Below are 27,429 nucleotides of genomic sequence, written 5' to 3'. Positions count from 1 at the left end.
TTTGGACAATTCAGTAAGCATAAAATAAACATTATGTTACAGTAGCAGAGTTTTATAGCTAAGGTAAAACCCTTTAAAATGTATTTTCCTTTAATCTGACTGCTAGGACGAGGACATTACTGCTAGCGCTGAAGTTGCAGGTGTAACTTTGAAACTATTATCAATAATAATACATAAAAACTGGTGTGAAAGACTGCTAATAATATCGATTATTATGTCTGAATATTATTAACATATAGATGCTTACTAGTTGTGTATTTCCACAGCTGCCATGACTTACAATTTAAATTTAGATGTTAAATAGTGAAAATTCGCACATATTTTTGTATTCTGAAGCCAAAAACCAACATTCTCACAGGAAATCTGTGTCAGCAGTCGAGTAAACAAGATCATCTGATTACGACTAATCAAGAAAATCCCTGCGTGTAGATTACATTTACTGGCAGTCTACAAATCTGTGACACACACACACATGTAAAAGCACACGTAGTTCAGAAATGAAAACATGCAGAAAGTTTTCTTTACCTGTCCTCACATCACAGGTATATATCATCATATCATCAGACAGGAAAAGGAAGATCATTATAATCCTTCCATCCATCCATCCATGCAAAGATCCATATCTGTCTGCATGTCTGTCTAACCTCTTTTATACCCCAGCTGGTGAGTGTGGTGTAACCGCACAATAAATAACCGTCCACTGTCACTCAGCCTGAACGGCCTTATTCACTCGTTAGTGTGGAATGCCTGGAATGGAAATCCATGTCAGTGTCAAAACAGGGAGAGATGACAGAGAGGGAAGGGAAGCGTGTGAAGAGGTGATGCTTATGGAAACAATAATGGAGGGGAAAGAGGAATAATAAAATGAGGCTGATTAGTACAAGACGGGACAAGTGTATGGGGGTGAAAAAAGTGGAGGAAAGAGAGAGAAGAGAAATAAGATAAAAGAAGTAGAAGAACGAGGGCAAAAGACTTCAGGTGAATAGAAGAAGGAAAGATGTACAAGTACTATGATGAAGGAATATAAAAACATGGATAATTAAGAAAAAAGTATCAAAGTAAATACTGGGAAAAAGTGAGCAGAAAGAACTTGGAAATATAATGATGGAGGAGTGAAAAAGGAAAAGACGTGAAGGTTTTTAGTAGAAAACAGGAGACAAAGTAAAAAGGGAATAAAAGAAACTGCAATTTTAAAAAGAAAAAGATCAAACAGGTTAAACTGGTTATCTGTAAATACCATCAACCTACCAGGTGTCGCAGAGGAAAATTAGCCCGTATTTCTAAATTTGGTAAATTTACGAGACAATAACAAAAAAAGATTCAAGTGATTAGTGGAGATGCGTGTCCAGGAGGTACAGCAAAGGGTGGAGAAGAGACAACTGGAAATAGGATGACAGAGATTAGATGGGAGGGAAGATAAGAGAAAAACATGTTATGAGAGTGGCAAAGAATAGAGGGATTTTGGGACATAAACCATGGAAATTTGTGAAAAAGGCCAAAGCTGATGGGGGGGATTAAAAAAGGAGGGGGATAGAAACTATACCAAAAAAAGAGGATTGGAGATGATGAATGAAGTGTTGAAAAAAGAGACAAATATAAAAACAAAAAAGGAAAAAAAACATTAAAAGATTGGGAAAGGAATAACGCGTTGGTGGGAAGAGGGTAGGAAGCAGAGAGGAGGAGGAGGAGAATGAGGAAGAGCTGAAAATCTGCGGGAGGATAGGCAGAGGAGGAAAAAACATGAGGAGGAGGAGGGAGGGGACGCCTGTCCTGTTATGGCAGAGAAGAACACTCGGGGTTGCTAGATTGCATCATCGCCGGATCAGCCTTCTAAAAATAGGATGACGTCACCCCCCCTACTCTCAGGCTCCCAACCCTAGCGCGCTCCCTCTCTCGCTCTCTAGTAGCGTTGCGTTGCGTCATGTGTCCCGCCCCTTCAACCAATTTAAAAGCGCGAGGTGACGCAACGTAAAGGCCACAAGAGCAACCGTAGCCAACGAGCAGGAAGCAGACACAGGAAGAGCGGAACGCACAGACATAAGAGAAGGTTTATTTTCTTCACGGCGCACTTCATCCGATCCGGACACTCACAGCTTTAACAGGTAGGCTGGAGATCTGTTTCCCGTGGAGGAGGACGGGGGTGTTTGAGCGTGTGTGTGAGGGGCAGAGAAGCGGTGTTGTCGCTCTTTGATCCCGGTGAGAAGCGCAGAGAGCCGGTGTCTCCGTGCGCTCCGTCCCGGGACACTGCGAAAACTTCCGCGCGTGTTTTTGCGTGAAAATATAAAATATATAAACAAAATATATAAACAAGCACATCTTTTTGGAGCAGTTTGCACTAACGATTTTTCTTTTTTTTTTTTTAATTTTATTTTAGCGTATTTTGTATTTATAAAAACTTTTGAGATGTTTTTGTTTCAAATATGACATCATGCGACGTTTTGCTTGGATTCTGCTTGAATGCATTTTGTTACACTTTTTTTTGTAACTTATTTATAATCAGGTATTTCGGATTTTTGCACTTGTTTCCTCACTTTTGACGAGACTTTTAATATTGTTGCTGCTTTTTTCTTCTTCTTTCTTTTGAGTTAACTTTATAATAACAAAACCAAAACAAACATATGAATAGCACAATTCTCTTTTATAATTACCTGAACACATAATAACGAAACTGAAGGGAACAGAGGGAGGCGGTGGTAAAATATTTGTAGAGCTAACAAGACTTTTTAAAACTTTTTTTTTTTTAATTCTAAGAAGGTGCAGCTGTGTGCAGACTAATACAAACCATATCATTAATGACTTCGTTGCAAATGATTTATTACTGGAGAACATAAGAATATAATATAAATGTGCTTGTTTTGGTTTTGGTCTCAGAGCTGATGTAAACACCTTCTTATCTGGCTGATGGCCATAATTCAACTCTTTTCACCTCTCCGTTTAGATAACAAACATCCACACCTCCCCAATTAATGAGCCTTTTTTACAGCATGTTTTCCACAAAGCAAATATTTGCTTAGTTTTGAATGACACATCTATTTGTCTTGTCATCACAATCTGTTTGTCCTCCTTAACATGCCATGTTGACCTTTCAAACCGATCTTAGCTTTGGACTTCCTTCTGACATTTGTGTCATTGTTACTCAGCAAAAAGTTGAACATTCCTTTATTATTCTTGCGACATTATTTATCTTGTGACTTTCAGCGTTGGGTTCATAATGACTTTAGCTCAGTTTCTTTTGAATTATATTAAGTGTTTCTAACCCACCTGACGATTTTCATCTCTTGCGTTTACAGAATGATGCTTCAGCACTCGGGTCCTTCTCTGGCTGACATCAGCTGCTCCGCCTTGGTTCCTTGCTTCTCCCCTCAAGGCACACTCACCCTGGACGACTTCACCAACTTCACACCCATCGTGAAAGAGGAGCTCCGGCTGGCAATCCAGAGCAAGCGACTGTCCAACGGGCTTAGCACCGACATGAGCTCCGATGGTGCCAGCTCCAGCTCAGATCGAGCCTCTGAGCTAACTTCATACAGGAACGGGGTCAAGCGAGAGGTAAGGCAGAGGGGGAATTACAGCATGTAGTTATCTGTAATGTGTCTGTTATATATATATATATATACACATACATACATACATACATACATACATACATACACAGAGAGAGAGAGTATTTTTTTCTTAATGGTCTATATTTCTCACTTTTTTTTTAGTTGACATCTGAGGAGCATGAAAGAAGGAAAAGGAGGAGGGAGAGAAACAAAATCGCTGCCGCCAAGTGCCGCAACAAGAAGAAGGAAAAGACTGAATCACTCCAGAAGGTAGTTTTCCACTTTCATCAATTTGAGCATTGGTTATTCTGCACCTACTCTTAGCTTTTTGCACCCTCACAGTTAGACAATTTATAAAGCATGACATTCACAGCTTGCGGTGAGAAGTAGCTTATGTTTCTCGGGTGAATAACAGTCTTCTTCTTCCATCCTTCTCTGCAGGAGTCTGAAAAGCTGGAGAGCATCAATGCCGACTTAAAAGCTCAGATTGAGGAGCTTAAGCAGCAGAAGCAGCAGCTGGTCTACATGCTCAACCTGCACCGGCCGACGTGCATCGTCCGAGCCCAGAACCCCCAGACGCCCGAGGACGAGCGAAACCTTTTCATCCAGCACATCCAGGAGAGCACCTTACAACTCCACAACCTCACCTCCACCACCACCTCATCCGCATCCACGTCCACAGCAGCGCCTCTCGGCGGAGGACTTCTGACTCTCGATCATGTCCAGTGCCCCAGTCACTTATGATCGCCCAGAGTGTTATCTAGGGCTTGCAATTCTTCCATCTCCTGCTGCTGATGTAGGACTGACTGGTTTCGCAGGAGGTGGAGTTGCCACATACAGACTTATGACCTGAGAATGAAACGCCACCTATGACTCCTCACGCCCACCTGCTGTCCATAATGCTGCTAGAGAAAAAGAGAGCGGTGTAAAGTGACCTCAGCACCTTCCGCTCCCTGAACCCGTAGCTGCTGATTGGACAGGAGTGAGAAATGATGGACAGCACTTTGACTTGCATTGTGTTTCTTTTTTTTTAAACATTTTAAACAGTCAGGGCCAAGAACAGATGCTAAAGCACTTAAACAAAGTTCAACAGCTTTTCTTGATTTATTAGTATTTTGAATAGTTGATGGTCTGATTTTTGTACCAAAGCACGATTTCAAGGTGATCAAGGCACATTATTTAAGAGTTCACCCCGACAGTAAGGAGATTCAGAATGACTGTGTGAGTGTGTACAGATGCAAGTCACTGACTTTAAAAAGAAGCGGTCTCTGTTTAGTGTACAGCAAAGATGACATATTTATTAAATGATTACTGTATGTTAGGATGTTGCTGTTTTAACCCTGTCTGCTTGTCCTGTATACAAAGTGAATTACTAAAAACGCTGCTACTACTAACCACTCAGGACCTAGGTATGCTATAGACGTCAGTTTTGTTATACATAATATGAGATGACTCGTCCAAAAGCATGAGTACGGGTCAGGTTCCTTGCTGTGAGTGTAGCAGACACAAAAGGGAAATGTACGTTGCAGGCAGGGTTTCTAATTCTGCACTTAATGAAAAAAGCCTAGTACAAAAGACAGTGTAATCACATGTATAGATAAGTGTTTTGTTGTGGGGTTTTTTCTTAAGAATTCAATATTTTATGGCACTCACAGTTGCCCAATGGACACTTTATTTATCACTGTGTTCTCTCTTAAAGCAAAGGGGATTTTTTTTTTCAACCTGTTCTGTGACAATGAAGCTACATAAGTGTTATTTTACAGATGTGTTTTCTACCCAGTGTCTTGTATAAAGTATCAAATGCATATTAACTATGTGCTGCTGTATGTAAACACCAATGCCTCCTTTGGTCTCAACAGAGCAAAACCAAAAGTTATTTTTTTAAAAATGTATTTATTGAAAACATTTGGTCCGGATGTTGTGTTCATTAGATATCGTTAGCTAGGTATCAGAAGCGCTGCATCAGTTTACTCTGAAGTTATGTAAGATTTGTTGACACGTTAGAATCTAAGTGTGTCGTGAACTTCCACTGTTTGAAAACGAACTGCCAAAATAGTTGTTGTTCACTTGCACACCCTTTTCCATTGAAAAAAAAAAATAGCCCAAAAAAAGCAGTTTATTGCTCAAACAGAAATTTGACAAGCACGATGATTGCTGTTTGTTGTTTATTGGCAGTAAAATAAAGCCAAACATGAGATCAGAAGCCCTTTATTCCTGAGCGACACTCTAACTTCTCATTCTCAATCAAACTGAAACTCTGACGCACAAAGCGAAGGATGAGTACATACCAGAAGGGGTTTCCTTTGACAGAATAATAATGAATTTTGTAGACTGAAGTTGTATTCCTCTGTTAGAAGGTTTATATTGTTGTATGTGTTGTGCGAGAGTCACATTGTTAAAGGGACGCAGGCGTCTTTGTGGTCATAGTACTTTTGTCACCTGTTGTCCCGATGCTAGTCATTACTAGATAGTCACTGAGCACTGAGTGCATGTATTCATATTGTGCCTATTTCTACTACTGAAGACTTTTTTTTTCTCTATAGCTGTGTCATAGCAGAAATAAATAAAGGATGTCAGGTACAACTGCACTGCTACTATCACTGTGTAACTACTTCCATCTCTGTTTTGATTTTGATACTTTGATAATTAAAGATGTGAACTGAAAATGCGACCTGTGAGATGCCTTTTCTGGAAACGGACGGGCAGATGTGACATCAGGAGTTTCTGGTAGAGAGCAGAATTCATGTTTCCATCAATTACAGCAACCATTGAGGTCCTGAAACAGGACAGCAGTCCCAGACCGTCACCCTGACACCACCATGTTTGGCTGTTGTTTAATGAAATGCTGTGTTAGTTTCACACCAGATGTAACAGGACTCATTATTGAAAACATTTGGCTTTGTCACCCTGTCCAGACTGATAGATGTTAGCGACTAGTTATCTCTTTCTAATATTATATTTTGTTTGATGATCTGAAACATGTAACTGGGACAAAAATGCAAAAAAAAAATTGTTATTAAAATATCAGTAGTACATAATAATAATGATTAGAGCTTAATAAATGTGCAGCAATGATTGTAGAACCAAAAACAAGCTCCCTGAAGCTCAGTGGAAGTGGGCTGAGTAGCTGATTTCTTATGATAATCTTAAATTAAATTATGATATGATTATTGCTACAGTGAGCTCACATGATGCTGGTGGAAAAAAAAGCTGTGATAGTACGTTGATAACACTAAACAGAGCAGAAACACAGAAATATTAGTGCCTTGCTCTTCGCTGTTGGAGCTGTACAATATCATATACCTATAGACTTTCTGCACTTATGAAAACATGTGCCATCTGATGCAACACATTGTAAAACAAATGTTTGCAATGCTTATCATCAATAATCACCACTTTCTGATAATGCAGTTGACCGGTCAGTTGCTTTGGATTGCATCAGATCAGTTTTGAAACAATGATTTTCATTTTGTAGCCATTAACCCGCTCGCGTATGTCTCATGTTCTCCATGTCTGAAAATGACAACAGCAGAACTAACAAAACTCATGCTTGATCTTTAGAAAACTAACTCTGCAACTGTGGTCTTCTGCTTTACTTTAGGAACACAGTTACATCAGCACCGGGCCCTCTCTCATTAAAATAAAGAGTGTGTTATGAATATCAGGAAAAATAACACAGTTTCCTTGAAGGATACTCGGTTTTAAAAGCTTACATTCCCAGATGGGTACTAGGAAGCTGCTGTACTTCTATCACCGTGTTTTTTTTCCACAAGTGGAACAATTTCACAACATAAACGTTTGCTTACAAAAATCTCCGACAGAATTCCTACATGTAAGCACAGAGCAACTGTGCATGTGATGGAGCTGAAGGACAAGACTGAACATGTTCTGTTCAAAGAGGTAGAGGCAGGCAGAAGGGTGAGGTAACACTGCCTTGTTAGATATGACTGGATGTTTTCTACAGTATCTGTCCAAGAAGGCTCTGATATGCAGTTCAAATAACAACAAACCCGCCCAATAAGGCCACTGGCCAATCGCAACCAGACCTCAAGAGATGTGCGGTACATCACACCGTAAACAAGCGTGTTCAAACACGAGCCAATTTGTGGAATGTGCAAAATCAAATCCATTTGTTTCCCGTCTTTTTTTATTATACATAGTTATGCCTAAGTTGCAACATAGAATGATGTGAATGATGTGATAGGGAATTAATCCGATGAAACCATTCAAATGAGCTTTCTGATGAAACGTGACATACGTGTTCTAAACAATCCCGGCAAACTGAAAGTGTATAAACAGATAATTATGTGATTACACGAGAAGCTTCATGCCCTCAAGCATCAAATCTCACCCACCTGCACCAGGACGTTAAAACTCACACAGAAAATAACTTGTTCCAGGTCTGCCAGCCTGAGATCTGCTATGGTTTGACCCCACCTAGCTGTCACTGAAAGTGGATGAAAGCAAACATCCAGGTATACAATCACTGTAATCAATACTTTGCACCTGTCCTAGTGAGTTTCACGGTACCAATAGTTAGTATTCCGGTAAGCTGCCCAGAACCTAGAGAACACATGACGTTCCGCCTCTTTCCTATCACAAGTATTCTGATTTCCTGTTAAACTCCTTAAAGAGCAAGTCATCTCATTTCAGGAAACCATGCATGGAATAAAAGAGTGAAAACAATCAATAAAGAAAGAGTTCAGTTCACAATTGTGCTGATATTTTCAGAAGAATCCTGTGAGTAAGATTCTCATAAACCAAGCAGCGTGAGAAAAAGTGGGTGGGGCAGCAGTTTACCGAAGGTGATGTCTAAACCTGCCCATCAGTTTAATTTACACAACTGGTATGTTAATTACAACTCATCACAAACCAAAAATAACATTCCAGTTACTCTCGAGTTTCTTCCCGCTCTGTTTCCATATTGACATTTTAATAATTTCCCCAAATACTTCTCCTAATAGGGAGAAGCAAACCTTTTTGATGTTGAGCTCGGTGGCATTTTTTGTGTTCACATGTCAGTTATTCAAGGCCTTTCGCAACAGCTCTTATCGTTTATCAATCTAGTTGTTGAAGTGATGAAATAACGACACTCTTTGAGTCTATTGTACACTGCAGCCCTACAGGTGGTGTCCCAGCCTCCAGATATATGTGGACATCAGTAGTATCAGTCTTGGGTTGCCTAAGATTTCAGTGGATATTAAGGTCAGGTTCAGGATCTTTTCACTGCAAATAATCCAAATTTTGCGCCCATATATAAATCTCTAACCTTGTGCTGTGTGTGGGCTCATCTCAGGCATTTCTTGGCTGGCTTTTAGTCCATTTTTGATGTTTTTATGCTCTCAAATGATGTTTGAACACGAGAGACTTTCAACTTGTTGACATTTTAGAGAAATGTATCCTTCTACAATTTCCTGTAAAAAAAATAGCTCACAGATCATATCTGCCGGCTAGTCCAGGTTCACTGACACTCACTTCTGTTGATACCTGTCTCTGCTGACATTCAGAGTTGTTCATGAGACCACTGGGTCTCTCAATTTTGAATACACGTAGACATTGAGGGCTAGCAGGAGGGACTATGCGCTTACCTGCTGCTCTCTGGCAGGTAGCTCCATGCCCTCCTGGTTTTTAAATGCACCTTAGAACCCACATGCATCAACACTACAATGAGCGGGTGGAGGGAGGTTTGGAGTCTTCTCTCACCCCCATTCTCTGCGACCTGCTGGAGCGGGGGGGCTAGGAGGAGTTGGCCGTCCGACTGCGGTCTGGAGTGTGGGGCCTCCCTGCTGCTGCGGAGTCGGGGCGGTCTGCCTCTCCCCACCGCAGGGAAAAGGGTAACACCACCTGGGTCTGGGTGCAGTTCCCCCCTCCAGGGGCAAGGGTACCTAGACCCGGTTCGTAGAGTACGCTTGGGGAGTGTGATCGTGTGTACAGCGTCTCTTTATGTCTGTCTCCACGTTGGTTGAGTGTGGAGTAAGTGCATATGAGAGCATGAGGGTGGGAATGGATGTTTGTGTCTGTGTGTGCCTGTATTTCTGTGTCTATATGTCAGGTTGGGTATCAGACGCCACCTCTCTGGGGACATCTCAGGCCCTCCAAGGTTTGGAGGCCCATCTCCACCCACCACCACTTCCCCTGCCAGTGGCGGACTCCCTCAGGTGTCGGTGCGTTGGTGGTTCTTTGTGTCCGGGGATGGGCGTCCAGGTACACACCGGCTCACTCCTTGGCGGCCGCTTATCGGGGCCTGGAGCCTGGGGCTCGCTCGGGCCACTTCAGAGGTGGGGTGCCCCCGGCCTCTCGGCCTGGGGCTCGGTCACTCAGGCACAGCTGGCTGCCGGCGGAGCTCACGGGCGCGTCACTGCAACTCCCCCTGGCTTCTGCTCCGCGGCTGCTGAGTGAGCCCTCATCTGGGACTCTCCTCAGCTCTTACTGGGACAGTGGCGCGGCTGCCCCTCTGGTGGTCTTCCTTGGTCTCTTGTGTTCTGGGGGCCTCTGGATGTCTGGAGTTTTGATCTCCTCCATACCTGCTTCATGCCCTGGAGGACGGGGCTGTGGCTCCCCACACTCCCTAGCAGATCGTTACATGGAGAAACCTTTGGAATGCAAGCATGCTGATCCACACAGGTATGCACACAGGTGTACACACGGGTATTCACAGACGCGGACTACAGCTTTCTTGGCTGCTGCCTCAAAGCACATTGTGCGCTGTCTATCTTGCGTGCTGCACAATATCGTTTATTATTTAGTATCTACTGATATCTACTGCTAGCTAGTTTATTGTGATGGTGCCGTTTTTTTTATTATGTTGCTCTTTGTTGTTTGCTTTCTCTTCTGTTTTTTTTCTCCATACAGGTGACCCAGGTGTTTTGTTTTTTTTGTTTTGTTTTTTTTCTTTCTTCCCCCCCTTCTCACCGTCTCTTCTCCCCTTTGGTTTTCTTTCTCTCCCTCTCTTTCTTTCATTCTCTCTCCCTGTCCTATCCCCCAGTCATGTCTGTCCCGTTTGTAGCAACTGAAAATAAAATAAATTCATAATTATAATAAAGGTCAATCAAATGGACCAATATGGCAAGGCCATGATGATCCACTTGGTAAAATAAATCCGCTTGGCATCTTTCTTGGCCTTAAGACAACAATTCTGATGGCTAAAGATCCAAACGGGACACAAAAAAAAAAAAAAAAATGAGACCACTGGGATCTGCTTGGCTCTGAGTCATCAGACATTGAGACCGAAGGTCCATGTGGATGTCTGCATGCTTGCCAATTTTCGTGACTGCACAGACTTGTGACAGATCATTTACATCGCGTTACAATGTACCGACCATACGACTGCTTTATAGGGCTGGGCGATATATCGAGTTTTTTAAAAATATCGATATATTTTTATACGAGATATAAGATGTGACAATATCTTTTATATCGATATAGTCTATGTTACGTTATAATTATAGTTGTGGAGCCACAAGTTTGCCTCTCTTTCATCCGCTTTTGTCTTTACGCAACATTACTCGGCCTTGCCTCTCCTTCACTGAACACAGCTCCCCCTCCCCCATTGCTTCACCTGCAGGCAGCGACAAGATGGACACAGCAAATCTCCGTTAACGAGTTACTGCGCATCGCCCCGTGCGTGGGGCTGGACGGCGTCAACGTGTTAACGAGCTAACCACGCTAACGAGCTAACCACGCTAACGCCATGCACGGCCTGAAATCCTTTCATTTTCTCAAAAATCGACAGCGCGCATTATGTATGAATCTGGTTGTGCTTGATGACCGCGAACCGATTTTATGTGCTACACGGCGCTCAGCAATCTGTCAAAAAATGTTTTAGTACGACTTTGCTAAGCTACGGAGCTGCACCGGCTTGTCGGAGCATTACGGCTACCGAGGAGCCTCGCGGAGTGATACGTACTGTGCTTCAACGTAATATTACCGTATTGTGTGTGTATAAGGACCATAAATGGCACCTGTTAAGAGACACGGTTATGAAGCGGATTTCAAACTCCAGGCTGTCAGTCACGAACTTGGGAACAGAGCAGCTGTGAAATCTGCCCTTGTTATTATGCTCAGCGTCTTTTAGTTTACATTTTGACTGCACAATTGTGAGCTCTTTGTTATGCACAAAAACAACATAGTTTTCTTTTATTTATGGAGCATTATTATTTAATAAATGCTCATAATTTATTTTTGAGTAGTTTTTTTCATGTACATCTATGCTGTATGTTAATAAAAGTGCCCGTGTGACATCTGGGACACAGCTTTGACTAAGAACTCTCTTTTTGTTCTTACCTTCTGGCTTTAAAAAAATATCGAGATATATATCGTATATCGCCATCCAGCTAAGAAAATATCGAGATATGAATTTTGGGTCATATCGCCCAGCCCTATTGCTTTATATGACAACTTTTTTGACTTCAAAGGAACTACTTCTCCAGCTCCGGCAGCAGAGTACAATTGAGGCTTGGATTTTGGATGTAGTTTTTTATTTTTTACAGATGGAGCTCCCAGACAGAAGGAGGAAAAGAGGAAGACCACGGAGGAAAAGAGGAAGACCACGGAGGATTTGTGGATGCAGTGAAGGAGGACGTGCAAAGACTTGGTTTGACAGAGGAGGATGATAGGGATAGAGTTAGATGGAGGCAGATGATCTGTTGGGAAGACCCCTAAAGGGAGCGACTGGAAGAAGAAGAATTTATCTTAAGTCCAGAATTGAATCCACACCCTAAACACTCCTGTCTATAAATGCCTCTGTGTCCACACACGTTTCTCATTGTTTCTATGCCCTACCCTCTCTCACACCCACTTTGTCAAAGGTATCAGTCAGGGAGCTGCTGCCAATACTTCATAAGGCTCCAAGCTTTGTTGCTTCATTATTATAAAACATTCACATGTGGGGTTTTGGTACTTGCTAGTGAATGATGAGTGCAACAAATAGAATAAAAGAGGGCTCCACTCCTCATTATTCAGTTTATTAGAACGCTGGGATGAACAACAACAGGGCTGTGACCAATTTATCACATCTGTATAAACACCTTAGTTTCATTATTATCATCTTGTAAAGAGATGACTTCAGATTGGCTTAAGGTATACTCCTGTGTCATAAAAAACTACAATAAAAAGTTCAAAACTGCTTATGGGATCTTTTCAGAGGTGAGCCAAGGTTCAGCGTTCTTCAGCTGCAGGCTGTAATTAACAGGTTCAATGGGAATGTCAGGAGGAGATACATCAGCAGAACAGCATCTCACATGAAGGCGTTTGTAATGCAAATGGGATTTCTCCTTTGCTTTTGAGAAAAAAAACAGTGCCAACTATTTGGTCAATCTTTTTGTGCGCTCGTTAAAAAGGAACTAAGATTGCACTACTTCACAGTATGCAGGCATGGGGAGTGTCGTTATGCACTGATATGACAATAGTTTTCAAACTCATAAAAGTGTTAGTAATGGTAACTAAGGCGAACTCCCAACTCTTGAGCCATGATCGCCCCGCAATCTCATTGCACACAATCACAAAATTAACAAACATCGCTAAACCGTTATAGTGTAAGGACATAATATGTGGCAGATAACATTATTTCTGGCCCATAACTTTTAAGTTGAGTTTTTATGTTGCTTGTTGCCATGCAGGAATGTTTACTTTTGGCAGGTCAACAAAGTTGTTGGGACAGGCTTAATGGCAACACCATTAGGGGCAGGGTGGCTTACATAAGTGTTATGGTTTTATAAGTATGCACGCATCTGTTTGGGTCTGAGTTGTGCTCTGAGACAAGTTACGACAAATTGTGCGTCCGTCCTTCAGCCTGATTCTAAACAGACTTTAAAAATAGACAACTACTTGTCCCTGGCTCTGTTTCCAGACAGGCTCAATTCATTTGACACTATGTGACATAATAATCAGTTTGTTTGAATTTGTACTTCCCCTCCTCTACCAATCCTAAAGTTCATTGCTCTATAGTGCCTGTGACCTGTTGATTACAGTGATGTTTGGCCATGTTTTAGGAAATGTCAGACACCAATAATGCTGGAGATTTAAGAATATTTTCCTTCTGTAATCATTATAGTTTGGTTGAACATTAGTCTATGAATTAAAGTTTATTTACAAGAAGTGAAAATGGCTGATGTTTTCAACCTGATGAGAACTGTTCTGCTTCATTGCTCAGTTTAATATCATTTTGGATGGATGCCCTTTTTAACTGTATCTTGGATATAAGATCTTGGATGGCAGAAAACTTTTTACAGCTTAACCAGGACAAAACTGAAGTTTTAATTGTCGGTCCTGAGGCTCAGAGAGAGAAACTCTTGTCTAAATTAGAGGCATTTTCACTATGTCCTTCGCTACAAGTGAAAAACCTGGGTGTTATTTTTGACTCTGAGCTTGGTTTTATCCCACATGTTAAACATGTAACCAAAATTGGATTTTATCATCTAAAAAATATAGCCAGAGTCCGCCCTATTCTCTCTCGGGCCAACACAGAGATGCTGATGCATGCTTTTATTACCAGTCGCATTGATTACTGTAATGCCCTGCTCTCTGGTCTTCCTAAGAAGAATATTTCAACTTTACAACTTTTGCAAAACTCGGCAGCTCGTGTGCTGATGAAGACCAGAGGGCGGGCCCACATTACACCGGTTTTAGAATCGCTGCACTGGCTCCCCGTGTGTTTCAGGATCGATTTTAAAGTTCTTTTATTGGTTTTTAAATGTCTTAATGGTCTTGGGCCTTCTTATCTCTCAGATCTGCTTTTACCATACGAACCCTCGCGGATCCTGAGGTCCTCTGGTACTGGCCTTTTGATTGTCCCTAAAGTCAGGACACATACTCACGGAGAGGCAGCTTTTCAGTGGTACGGTCCTCGTCTGTGGAACAGCCTGCCGGAGGAGCTCAGGGCCGCAGAGAACGTGCATGTTTTTAAGAACAGGCTCAAGACCCACCTTTTTAATTTAGCTTTTACTTAGCGTTTATTTATTTTTTATGCTTATTTATTCTATCCTGTTATTCTATTATTAATTTAGGATTTACCTAATATTTATTGATTTTATTCTTATTCATTTTTTAATCTTCTTACTCTATTTATATTTATATTTATATTTATATTGTATCCTGTTCTTATTTATTTTATCATTTTACCCATATCTCCAGTGTTTCCTTGGAGGGCGCTCTCTGCACCGGGGCTGTTATTGACCGTGGCTGCTGGGTCTCTGGGGTCCTCTTAGCCTGGTTGGGGGGCTCCTTGGCCTCCCTCCTGCTGTGTGCCCAGCCCGGAGGCTGCGGTCTGTGACCGGCTCCCGGTGCAGATGGCTCTCTGTTATAATGTTTCCTCACTTGGCTCATGCGAGCCCAGCCCAATTTTTACTCTTTAAGTGTGCGCGTGTGTGTATGTGTGTGTGGGTGGGGGTGGGGGGATATATGTGTATTGAGAGTGTGGGGAGTGCGTTGGAGGGTGGGGTGGGCTGCTTTTAACTATGTAAAGCACTTTGTGCTACATTTTTTCTGTATGAAAAGTGCTTTATAAATAAAGATTGATTGATTGATTGATTGATTGATTTTAAATTCATTAATGATAAATAATTAAGTTAAAAAAATAAGCTGCTGAAATAAAGTTTTATATTTTCAACAGCAATCAATCTGTAACTTAACTTAACTCAAAAATAATTGAAACACAAATTAACATCCTTTATGGGTTGTTTCCCTTTAAATTCTTTTTTTTTCTTTTTTAAAAAGTAACTTTGTTTCTCAAATTTCAAGCGGAAGTAGAAGTGGGAAGTGCATGCTTTGACACACCCTGAGTGCTGCGAAATCAGAGGACAGTTTATCCTTGGGTCTTTTTGGGGTCAAAAGGTGACATCATGTTAAGTCATTCCAGAGGGCGAACTCAGTTTCTACCTCTATGTTTGATCATACAGCTTGGTTGTTTCACTGGCAAACACGTATTGCTGCCTGTGGTCTCAACTGCTGGTTGTTTGTCTTGAGTGTGTCCCATGAGTTGTTGGCTAATATGGAGCCAAAGTACACACAGGCAGGAAGAAGGGGGGTTGTAATGGAGAGGAAAGATGGTTGGTCACTTGCTTAAATGAGAGGGAAACTGAGGCAATTCAGTGACAAGCAGAGGAAAGACAACTGATGAAACAGCAGTGTCATAATCTCTAACCAATGTCACCCTGTGTGGTCAAAAGGTCCAATGAAGACTAAAAGGTCATTAAGGGAGCAGTTCACGGTTAACGAAACTACATTCAGTGCATTCGCTGTTCTAATCATCACAGCTGCTTACTTAGCTACTGATGCATTAACAGAATATGAGAAAGATGAGTGTGAAATATGAGGAAAATCTGGCGTCCAAAGGGCTCCATTTTTCAAAGAATCTGTCTGGGTAAGTATCCGCTAACATCTGGGAAATGATTTGGTAACACTGGAATGTATTGCATTATTAATGTGGGAGTATCCTGTCAAAACATTTGATTTAATTAATATAGTCATCCTGGTGTCAAAACCAGTTTCAACAGTTTTGATTGTGTATTTCGTATTTTGTGGTAAAAACACAGCACATCTTCTTATAAGGTTTGATTTAACAGCACAAAAAATATTGGTCATTATGAGGTTTTAAAAATTACAACCTGTGTCATTATTTCTTTATTTGTCAAAATACAGAAGGAGAGTGTAGATAAACGGTCTGATTTGGCAATGGCCCAGGCAAAGTCCACATCTTGAACTGATTGAAATGCCGCGTACAAATAAATGCCTGTAGTCCTCAATGAACTGACGCAATATTATCAAGAAGGGAGGGCCAAAATTCCCCCCCACTGAAATGTAAGAGAAAAAGATGTGAAATTACACAGATGAAATAATAAGATAAAATTACACAGAAATGTATTACTTACTTACTCAGATTCTTGTTACGAAGGGTGGTTCTACATTCCTGTTCCTAGTAAACAAACAGCTACAGGGTGGATTGTTCACATATTTGTTTCAGTCTTCACCCCAAGGCAAATTTAACATTGCAGGCATGTAGCTTTAATTTCCGAGATGTGTCAAATCAACTCGACCTGACCTTATTTATTTGTGAGGGGACCAAGTCAAGTTGTGGGCGAATGCGCTGGGAACAGTTTAAAAACCAAAAAAACTACTGAAATCCAATAAAGTTTAGCTCTAAAAACAGTAGTATTACAATATACAGTTTGACTGTGGTGTTCAAAAAGATGATGCCTGAAGGGACGTGTGGCTATTACATTACATGACTGGTTGTAGGATGTATTGTTTTTAATTTGCTATCTCTCTAAATAACGGATGTATTAACCTTCCTGGAAAAAATTGGGAAAGACTCTTTTGTGCTCTACGCCACATGAATCCACTGTAGTTGCTTAGGTAGTTACAGGAAGCATGGTTTCTCATGGTGTCAATGACGTCCAGCATCAGACCTGTAAAAAAAAAAAAAAAAGGAAATACCGCATATAAAAAATGAGAGCACCTGTCTGTGATGGCCTTTACGTGGAAGGTTAACATTGCATTTCCTAGAATAAAAGGAAACAAGTCATAAAGTGCAAGAGGTTCCAGTGCAAAGACAGAGACACCATTTTGCTTTGGCTTTGTAAACACGTTGCTAGAAGCAGCAAAACAAGCCCTCACTTATAATTCCAGAGTTAAAAGAGGATTTGAGTAAACTGTGTGATGAAAAAGGCATTCAAAAAGCTTTCAAAGTGTTTATAATTATATAGTGCTGCTTGCACTAAATTAAATCTATTTGTGAGATGCAGACCAAAACCTTAGACACTTAAACTACTGCAGAAACAGATGATCTGTCCATTGGCACAACCACTACTCTTCTAGGGAACTTACTGAGAATGCAGTTCATATTTCAGCAGAAGTGTGTGTGTGTGTGTGTGTCTGTGTAGATGCGTTGGAGGTGAATGGAATTTTTATGACAGCATGTGGGTGCATTGCGTCTGTGTGTGAGATAACATTTTTTATTTTTTTATTTATTTTATTTTATATTTCTATTTTCCCTCAGCTTTCCATCAGTTTTTGAGAAGTTTCTAAAGGAAACTGGAATTACTCCAGTGCTATTTCATGCCCCCACCACTCAGCAAGTTAGCACTTTACTTTAATGTCTCATAATAAATCTAGTGAAAGCTTTATTAAATAGATGGTCACCAATAAACTGATAAAATAAATCATTTTAAATTTGTAATATGTTCACGATCTCCCTTTCTATCCCTGAATTATGCAACTGAGTAATTGCTAGAAACGTTATGGTGTAAGTCAACTTTAAAAAAGACAGAGAAGTTGTAATTTGATTTAATTTGATCTCATTAACATTTATGAATACATTTTATAATTCGCCTAGGAACTTGTGAGCTATGGTCACTGAGGTCACCCATTAGCTTACTGAATTTTTCGGACCATGAGGCGCACCAGATTTTAAGGCGCACTATTGATGAACACGTCTGTTTTCATGCATAAGACACACCGGATTATAAGGCGCATTAAATGAAAGAAAACAGATAAGTCAAACTTTACTCAACTCTTGCTTCCTCTACATCCGTACCATTGATTCATTAATGTTGAATTCTTTCGCAGCTGCTCTGTTCCCGTGTTGTTGCAGTATATGAATGACTAACCTCGTATTGTGGATACATTACCTCACTTGTTCTCCTGACTGAAGTTTGGTCCGTTTATAGCATCCTGCCATGCGATTGCATTTGTCCTTAACCATCGGGAACCCTTGGGTTTCCACCCTAGTGGAAAAACCGTTAGCATTCATCTTCCAGCTTCACTGTGTTTATGTTGTGCTAACATAGCTGTGCTGCTAGCGATCACATGGCACATCATTATATACCAGCTAGTCCAACTTCAGCAGCCCTACAAAAGTAACTGCTGTTTAGTTATCTGTCTTCATTTATGTTGAAAGTGATAGCAGAGCTGTAAGTTTTAATTATTTCAGAAATCTCTCAGTCAGAACATGGTATATCCTGTTTACGTGGAAACTAGCGAGCTAACTTCCTGCTAACTGTGAACTCCGTTAAATGTAATAAATTCTGTTTTCGTGGTTGCCTGGATGTGAAACTTAATTGTTACACCTGGTAAAGCAGCAACGCTGACCATTTTATTAAAGAAAGAATTTAGAAACAATTTAGACAGTTTTTAACTCTCAGTGATGCCGCAGTGTTTGTTTGACTTTGGAACCTGAAGCGGATGGAGTTTTGGACCCAGATTACACCGCGAGGCGCCTGACTACAGTAGCCGTAATGCTCTGACAATCCATCAAGCAGTGCAGCTTCGTAGCTTACCAAAGTCGTACTAAAACATTTTTTTGAACGCCGCGTACCACATAAAATTGGTTTGAGGACAGTAAGTATAACCAGAATTCATACATAAGGTGCACTGGATTATAAGGTGCACTGTGCCTTATGGTACGGAAAATACGGTAGTGCTGTAATTTAGTATCATAATCATCTATTTTATGAGTGCAGCTCACAGAGACACATAATAAAGAACTTTCATTTCACCCACAAAACTGAAGTGCAAGCTTTTCAAATAGACTTTCATTCACAAAGAGCCAAATTATATGTCAGATAATTAAAAATCAGTCAATTCATATAATTCAAAGACTTGTGTTGCCAAAAGTAAAGCTTAGTAGTCAGTAAACAGCAACAATGCTTTTTTCTGGCAAGCCCGAACATCTTAGTGTATTGCATATAGTTATAGAAACACTGTAGATATGTTTGTTTCACAGCTGAAGATGGACATTTTAACATGAGAGACTATGGTGACTGACTCACTTTTGGAGACAGCCTCATGTGACCATTGGTGGAACTGCAGTTTTGGCATTTCTGCACTGGCTTCACCTTTTAACCATGAAGGTTTCCTGTTTTTTTTATCATGTCGTGCTTTGTGAAGCCACTTCGATCTTTTAAAATCAGTTAATCAGGTCACGGCTGTCCCAAGAATAACCAATCACAGTTTGTAGCAGGATACCAACACAAAGGGAAATAAACTGTAGTCTGTGAGAGACTTGGTTTAAAATATAACAACCCCTAGGCTAAAAAACATTTAACAAATACAAACAAACAGCTATAAATTTGGTAGAATTTGAAAAGTTTAGTGTGGGGATACTGTACAACATCATACTGTCTAAACATTGTCAAGCTAAAAAGCAACAATGGGACTCAAACTGTACTCTCCTGAGTAAATGTCCTCCTTTAAAACAAACACTTGATCCCATTCCCATGAAGAGTTTGTTTGCAATTTAATATCGGTCACCTCTGTCACTGGATAAACTTTTCCATTACAGGCTACATTTCCTGAAAAACGGAGCCAAGATGCTGAAATTTTACTATGGAATTTCATCTCAGGGACTCAAAATGATTTATGATCTCAGCATTTCTAAAACATTTCCTACAGCCCTGTTCTCATCATTCTTTATCTGTACACAGAATGAAAGATTGTATCAGAATTTCAGCAGAACTCTGTGGATATTTGTGTGTGTGGTGTTACTTGACAGCTGTGTAGGTGCCTGAATGCCTTTATCTTTGTTCTGTGTGATTGAGCATATATTTGTAGCTTAATTATCTGTCTCAGCAGGCTGCCTACTGGATTCCTCTGAATAAGTCAGTGACATATTCGTTTCCGCCTGGGCAGCGTTTCCTTACTTGTTGTGCACCGTGAGTTGTTTTAGAGAATGGTTCACTTATACGTTGGTCTTGGCTCAGTTTCATAGAGTCTGTGCTGCCAGTTTCCTGAGGATGTCTGAGGAACTGGAGAAGCCAGGCCAAATATGGTTTAATTTGTGTAACTAGGAGACCTTGATGGGTGGAGTTCAGCACAGTAAGGCAACTGGGAGTTGTGCAAGTTCATTTCAATTTTTTTCCCTGAAACTGTTGATCTGTGTTTCATTAGAAAACATTTTGTACTGTTTTTTGGCCAGTGGTGTTTACATCGCAGCAGATTAATGAGTGGATGTACGGTAGGTCAGCTTTTTCTGGGTCCTAAGAATTTTTTTTCTAATATCCTTGCAAAATATTTTCTCTTATATTCAACAGCTTAACATGATTCGTTTCTTCAGGCTGTAAAAGGTAAAACTTCCTCATTTTCCAAAGTATTCAGACACATGGACAATAAAATGAACATTAGAAATAATTTAAAAACACTTGTCGAATATTTTAACCTTCACGCTGGGGGAAGCAATTATTTGATCCCAACTGAATTTGGCAGAAATGACCAGTTTCTCATTTTTACGGTAGTTTTATTTTAATGAAAAGAGAAAATATCAACCAAAACTCCAGGAAAAAACACATTACATCGAAGTTATAAATTGATTTCTGTGTCATTTAGTGAAATAAGTGTGTGATCCCCTACGACACAGCTAGAATTCTGGTTCACACAGGTGCAGTGTGCCCATGTGACACACAGATTCCAATCAGTAAATCAGATACTCATGATCTAAACTTGTTATGTGTACAAAGCACACCTGTCCACAGAATAGGTTTCTTCCATTCCAACCTGTCTATCACCATGGACAAGACCAGAGGAGGCGTCAAAGGACATCAGGGACAATCCGCACATGGCTCGGTTTGACAATATGACCATCAGCAAGAAGGCAAGTGAGAAGGTGATAGCTGTTGGTGTGATATAAAATAACCCTCGGTCTGGAGCTCCACGCATGCAGAAATGGGGGGGGGGATCAGCCCAAAATTACATGGAGTTTTTTAATGATCTGAAGGCAGTCGGGACCACAATCGGGACCACCATTGGTAGCACGCTACATCGTAATAGATTGAAGTCTTGCAGCGCCCCGCAAGGTGAGAATGACCCAAAGAGCACCATCCCCACAGCCAAGCACGAAGGTGAAAACATTATGCTTTGGGGCTGTTTATCTTTTAGAGGTACAGAACTTCGCCGGGATCAATGGACAGGGGCGTGTATCGTAAATTCTTGAACCACAACCTCCTTCCCTCAGCAAGAACACTGAAGATGGGTCATGGACGTGTTTTCCAGCATGACAGTGACCCAAAACATATCACCAAGGCAACAAAGGAGTGGTTAAAGAAGAAGCACATTAGGGTCCCGAAGGCATACCTCAGTGCCAACTACTGGAAACATCTTATTGCTGGCTTTGCCAACAAGGTTTTCTCCACTAAGTACTACAACATGTTTTACGTGGGCTCAAATAATTATTTCTGCCACTATACATAGAGTATGGGTTAAATTTGACCTGCTGCAGCCTATCCCCACTACCATAAATTCTTTTAATCTGAAAATTAATGACTTCTCTTAAAGTGTGCAAAGAGGCTTTTCCGGATCAAATTTGACCTGTATGTGGTTAGATGGATTTTAGAGGGAAAGTTTCAGGGAATCCTGAAACTGTGAAAGCATGCTATGGGAGGAAGTGGGAGTACTTGGAAAGAACTTCCTCAGAAAGAGGGAGAACATGCAAATTTCACATAGAAAGGCCCAAATGTGAATTTGACCAGGACCTTTTTGCTGTGAAGTGACATATCTCTTTAAGTGTTTATTTAAAAAATTCCACCAATGTTAAAAAATATCCAGAATCTAAGTAGATTTAAAGTTTTAAAGAAGTTTAAAACCTACTGTTCATCACACCTCTTTTATAATACATATTATTATAATTTATTCATTATGTAGACATCATTAATGTTGTTTTGACTGATTTTCCATGGAGCCGCCTACTGCCAGCTGTAATTCTACACTAACACGCTGAAAACAGCTCATCTTCCCACTTTGTTTCTTTTTGTCTTCAAAGAATTCATCAGCAGGTTTGTGGAAAAAAAGCATCCGTTTGGCTTCCCTGAAATCTTTTGCTATGAAATGGTTGGTCTCCAGTGGTTTGTTTCATCATATTCTGTGTCGAAATGATCCACTCACCTCTTCATGTGAAGGGGGAAGGAAGGAAGGAGGAAGGAAAACTGAAGTGGGCTCTGTACTGTGCTGTCTTAAACTCTGATGCAGTTGCGGTCAAAATGGAGAACTGGTAGCATTTACCAACTTATAGATTTCTATTCATATGCTCAAAATGACCTCAAGACTTCTAGTAAAAGGATGTGATGTCCTCAAAGACGTTTCTGTTACTTAAACTGATGATGGTGAGCATTAGCTTCGCAAGTAGCCCGTGACACAATTGAGAGATTTTGCAGTTTTCATACATCATGCAGGTCTGGTGAGCTTGACCTTTTGTGATTTTGACCCACACAAACACACACAATTCACGGTGAGCAGTTTTAACGTTCTGGTTGTTTGGTGTGGTGTCACTGTGGGACTTTGAGAGGAATCCGAGGCAAGCATGGGAAGAACATGGAAACTCCACACAGAAAGGCCCCATGTGACCAGGAGATTTAAAACCAGGACCTTTATGTTGTGGGGAGACGGTGTGCTAACCGCTGCACCACCGTGCATTAGAAAACAAAGCTTTGATTCAAAGTGTGGTCTGTGGGTTTAGTACTTGACATGCTAACATTTCATGTGTCTCTTAAGTGCAAAATAAAGTGCATTGCTGTGCTTTTCTTTCAACCAGGGCTCATGGCGTATTAGCATATAGCAGCACAAAATAATGCTAAAGGAACATTTTACTTCAGTGTCAGCTTCTTTAGGGATTATCATAAAATTAGGTTTTAAGATTTGACTTTTTTTAATCACTGGCAGAGTGAAACAGCTACTGGAAGAAGCATTCTCACAGAAACTGTCTGTCTCTGAATTAAAGTTAATAAACAGGTTATTAACGGGGTTTTTAATATGTCTTGTGCTTTCGGAAACTGTATTGCCACACCATGTAGACACAGTCCGAAAAACCTGCTGAAGTTCAAGCCAAGCATCGGAGGAGGAAAGAAATCTGATTTACACTACATTGCACTCAGTATGGTTGTTAGTGCCAGATAGGCTGGTCTGGACATTACAGAAACTGCTGATCTGCTGGGATTTTTCTAAGGCCATTTCTAAGGTTCACAGAGGATGGTCTGAACAAGAGAAAATATGCAGTCCTCTGGGCAAAAATGCCTTGTTGATGTCAGAGGTCTTAGGGGAATGGCAGACTGCTTTGAGCAGACAGGAAAGAAACAGGAACTCAAATAATTACTCATTACAACCAAAGAAGGCAATATCTGAATGCGCAACAGGTCCAATCTTGAAGCAAATGTGCTCCAGCAGCAGAAGGCCACACCAGCTACCACTCCTGTCAGCTAAGAACGGGAAACTGAGGCTACCGTTCACACTGGCTCACTGGGCTGGTATTGTATTGTAGAATCAGTATTTGTTGAAAACAACATAAAGCATGGATCCATCTAGCGTTGTAACAGCAGTTCAGGCTGCTGCTGGTGTTGGAGATATTTCCATAGCACACTTTGGGCCCCTTAGTACCAAATGAGCAATGTTTAAACAGCCTGAGCAGTGATTATTGATGAGTAGGGTGTGTCACGATCTAGCAGGATAACACACCCTGTCACAAAACTCAAATGATGTCCACCGGGTTTCTAAAACATGACAGGGAGTTCGCTATACATGGATGACGTCCACAGTCACCAGATGTCAATCCAATAGAGCATCTTTGGAATGTCATGAAACAAGAGATTCTCATCACGGATGTGCAGGACCTGTGTGAGGCTATCACATCAACTTTCCAGCACCTCGCTGAAGCTACGCTACGCTATGAAGAATTATAGCAGCTCTGTGGGTTAAAATAGGGTCCAGTCTTGTACTAGTGAGGTGTACCTAATAAAGTGGCTACTTAATGTGTAATTTCTTTCAATCCCTATCCCTGATTAAAGCTGATTAAACTAATGTTGTTTTATGAGCAAAGGCTTCAGACTAGCTTCTATGAGAAGAAGAAGGAGATAATAGTAATGGCCCATCTTTCATCATTTAGGAACACTGAAAATGTATAACCAGATCCTTTTTGTTAAACATATGTCCACATACGAATGAGTCAGTATTTTATTCTGATCACAACAAAGATAACAATATTACACTGACGTTGCTTTCCGACTGATAGCTTCGTATTTGCTGCAGCTCAGGTCTGCTCTCAGTAACATGATTAGCTCTATAACAGCACCACCAGAGGGCGCTCTTCACCTGGATTTCAGATCAGCAGCAGCTCGAACCTGTTGCATCGTCACTGTGTGTAAGCGTGGTGAACAGCGCTCTCTAGAGGTTCACTGCAGCATTACAGAGACACCAACTCTCAGACACATTCAGAAGTTTAACTCGTCTTCAGAAACTTTGTTCCCTGCCTCAAACAGAACGGGCTGCCATGTTCTCGGGCTGCAGGGTGGAAGAGGTGGAGGAGGCAAAGGAGCAGTGCATGATGGGACAGAAGGGCTCGTGGGCTCTAAGAGCTTCGGTCAGCAGGTGCTGCTCCTCTGACAGAGAATCCACCTGGAGATGAATTCACTCTGTTACTGCTGTGTAAAAGCAATGGAGGTACACCAGAACTATTTGCTTTCATTTCTGCTGTGTTTTATGCATTTCATACAAACAGGACTTGCTGCTGTTTGTATAAAATAAAATTGTCTGTAAAAGACGAACAGAGACAGAATTAGCAGTGTGTTTACCTCTCTCCTCAACTTCCTGTTCCTCTGCTCTAGCAGCTCACAGGCCTGGAGGTGAAGAGGGGGAAACAAAGTGGGAAATACATGTTACATTAAAAAACAAAAGCTTTCATATGAATAAAAAAAACAATATTTATTTGAAAACAAAAGCTAGACTGAACATTTCATCTTTGGGGTATTTTGATTGGGATTGTAACTTTGGAAATGTGATTTTTGCATAGACACATAAATGTGGCTGCTACACATTCATTGCATAAGTGCACAATAGGATTTTTATTGCTGCAGTCCCAGCTTGTAAGCACTCAGTCATCTCTGGATTTGAGAATATGGAGACAGAGAAATCAGAGAGCACTCTCCTTGCCCTATTTCAAAAGCCAACAAACAGTCAGGAGCCACACATCACATTTTTAAAATTAATAGTAAACTTAAAAAAAAAAAAAAAAAAAGCTATAAAAGTAATATTAATTAACTCCATTTCACTTCATATTTTTATCCCGGTGGTCCACATGTAAATGCTAGTTGCTCTTTAACTGACAGTTTGCTTTAAACCAGCAGCCTCAAGCAAGAAAGGACCTGTCAAAATACTCACTCTAGTTTATCAGCCACATACAGCCCAATTTGATCTTTGATCTTTACTGTAGTAAAACCTAAAACAGTTTGAGAAACAAAACAGCCAGCCAGAAACACTCCAGCTGTAAATCAAAGAAACGTGTTGGCATGGTCGTTAGTTTAACCACCTCACTTTAGCCGATGTGTTATGGTCAGTAACAAGTCTGTAAAGGTGAGCGGGCGGTCAGCTGGCTGTGATGAAATTAACGTCTCAGACAACCAGTCTCAAAGACACAATCTGTTCTCTGTGACTTGCAAAATAAACCTTCATGGAGGAAAAAAATACAGTGCCAAAAATATTTGCAACATTTTGCAAACCTGTTAAGAACCCAAAAATAGATCTTTTGGTGGGCCACTTTGGGCCCAAGTGCCATATGTTTGACACACCAACTTAATGCATATATCAGAATCTGATCAGCAGAAATACGTTCACCCACCTCGTGCAGCAGGTCGGCTCTCTGAGTTTGTCTTTTGCGGCTCTTCTGAGCTGCAACTCTGTTCTTCTCTCTCCTCTTCATCCTCCGTCCCTCATCCTCCGAACACTGACACAAACAAACACTATAATCCGTTGACACGTTCTACAATTGTGATATTTTACGTCTCGTTTTTTACTGCTTAACCAGAGTTTGTTTGTGCAGATTCATGTGAGGACACTGGCAGCGTTACATCACATATCTGCCTATTTCTCACACAACCTCCATGTGAAGCACCGAAGGCGACCATAGCGATATCAGCCTATATACACAAGATGATGTTGACCCTTGACCTCCCCGTGGATTAATAGGAAGGTAAACAGTAAAAAAAAAAAACCTAAATGTACACGTGTTAAGAAAAAACACGATGACGTGATCTTTCTTACCTCCCATCCTTCACAGAGCTGGTTGGTGCTGATGTTATTCTGTTGAGACTGGCATGAAAAACCAGAGACTGACATCACAGGCTTTAAAATCAAAACCTAAAAGGAAAGACGACGAACACTGGTTCTGTCAGGAGACTGATAGGTGTGTGTGTGTGTGCTGGGCACTGAGTCCAGTCAAGTTCAAACACACCGGGTAGAAAACTAGCTCGAGTTTCACTTCAGCTTACTTTTCAATTTCGCTGCCTTTTTTAAAGAAGTGGCGAGCACAGTTAATGTAAGTCACGTGACTTGGGGGGCCCCATGGTTAACCTGTATTTAGCATATGGAAGAAGTCTGTCTTCAGGACTACCAGACAGCCCACTGAGATAATCAACAGACGAAGCAGATTCTATTTAAAAACAACAAACTGGTGAGACGCAGGACTTTCACCCTGGAGGTTAGGGTTCAGCTACTGTTTACACTCACACATTAGATTTATGCACCAAAACTATTTGGTTAGATTTACAGAATGAAATGTTTTGCATTAAAATACACACTTCTTCCATTCATAAACATGTTTTAAAGTTTCTGTTTTTACTGTGCGCACAGATCATTCCCATATTCTGCAGGTGACAACTATAAATCCACTACTTACAGTTTCTCTCAGTTAAAGTTTTGAAAAACAGAAAAGGGATTTAAAGAGTTGTGACATAACAATATATTTAACTAAGCCGACAGCTTTTACGGAGTTTTAACCATAAATTTAAGGTTTATGAATCTCTTTAAAGTGGATTAAAGTGACCACAAAGTGACCAATATGAGAAAGAAGGTTACAAGTACAAGTACAAGCAAAGCCCCTGGAATTGTATTATATACATCATGCACAAGATAACAGAAA

The 27,429-nt window shown here is 40.8% G+C and overlaps 2 protein-coding genes across 3 annotated transcripts; one reads left to right on the top strand and one right to left on the bottom strand.

Moving 5' to 3' along the window:
- Positions 1 to 1,967: 1,967 nt before the first annotated feature.
- atf3 (activating transcription factor 3) lies at positions 1,968 to 6,211 on the top strand. Its single transcript, XM_040017896.1, has 4 exons — positions 1,968 to 2,102; positions 3,291 to 3,549; positions 3,708 to 3,815; positions 3,987 to 6,211. The coding sequence occupies exons 2-4, from the start codon at positions 3,292 to 3,294 to the stop codon at positions 4,287 to 4,289; spliced, it is 669 nt and encodes a 222-aa protein (XP_039873830.1). The 5' UTR covers positions 1,968 to 2,102; position 3,291; the 3' UTR covers positions 4,290 to 6,211.
- A 9,877-nt stretch (positions 6,212 to 16,088) lies between these two features.
- Positions 16,089 to 26,983, bottom strand: batf3 (basic leucine zipper transcription factor, ATF-like 3). Of its 2 annotated transcripts, none has more exons than XM_040017716.1 (4): positions 26,553 to 26,983; positions 26,131 to 26,235; positions 25,088 to 25,132; positions 16,089 to 16,948 (listed from the first exon to the last, which is right to left on the bottom strand). In XM_040017716.1, the coding sequence occupies exons 1-4, from the start codon at positions 26,625 to 26,627 to the stop codon at positions 16,943 to 16,945; spliced, it is 231 nt and encodes a 76-aa protein (XP_039873650.1). In that variant the 5' UTR covers positions 26,628 to 26,983; the 3' UTR covers positions 16,089 to 16,942. The 2 variants fall into 2 exon arrangements, with proteins under 2 accessions (XP_039873650.1, XP_039873649.1); XM_040017715.1 differs by lacking the exon at positions 16,089 to 16,948 and adding an exon at positions 20,776 to 24,911.
- Between the last annotated feature and the right edge of the window lie 446 nt (positions 26,984 to 27,429).

Source organism: Simochromis diagramma, unplaced genomic scaffold (genome assembly GCF_900408965.1).
Source record: "Simochromis diagramma unplaced genomic scaffold, fSimDia1.1 OVJJ01000802.1, whole genome shotgun sequence".
Classification (NCBI taxonomy): domain Eukaryota; kingdom Metazoa; phylum Chordata; class Actinopteri; order Cichliformes; family Cichlidae; genus Simochromis; species Simochromis diagramma.
Note: the sequence above shows the minus strand (reverse complement) of the source record. Positions and strands in the feature narration are given on the sequence as shown.

Bases quoted from the DNA above. Each gene is read 5' to 3' on its own strand.
- atf3 (XM_040017896.1), top strand. From the start codon at position 3,292: ATGATGCTTCAGCACTCGGGTCCTTCTCTGGCTGACATCAGCTGCTCC. The intron at 3,550-3,707 runs GTAAGGCAGAGG...CTTTTTTTTTAG, and splicing joins GGAACGGGGTCAAGCGAGAG to TTGACATCTGAGGAGCATGA. The intron at 3,816-3,986 runs GTAGTTTTCCAC...CCTTCTCTGCAG, and splicing joins AGACTGAATCACTCCAGAAG to GAGTCTGAAAAGCTGGAGAG.
- batf3 (XM_040017715.1), bottom strand. From the start codon at position 26,627: ATGTCAGTCTCTGGTTTTTCATGCCAGTCTCAACAGAATAACATCAGC. The intron at 26,236-26,552 runs GTAAGAAAGATC...TGTTTGTGTCAG, and splicing joins AGCTCTGTGAAGGATGGGAG to TGTTCGGAGGATGAGGGACG. The intron at 25,133-26,130 runs GTGGGTGAACGT...CTTCACCTCCAG, and splicing joins GAGCCGACCTGCTGCACGAG to GCCTGTGAGCTGCTAGAGCA.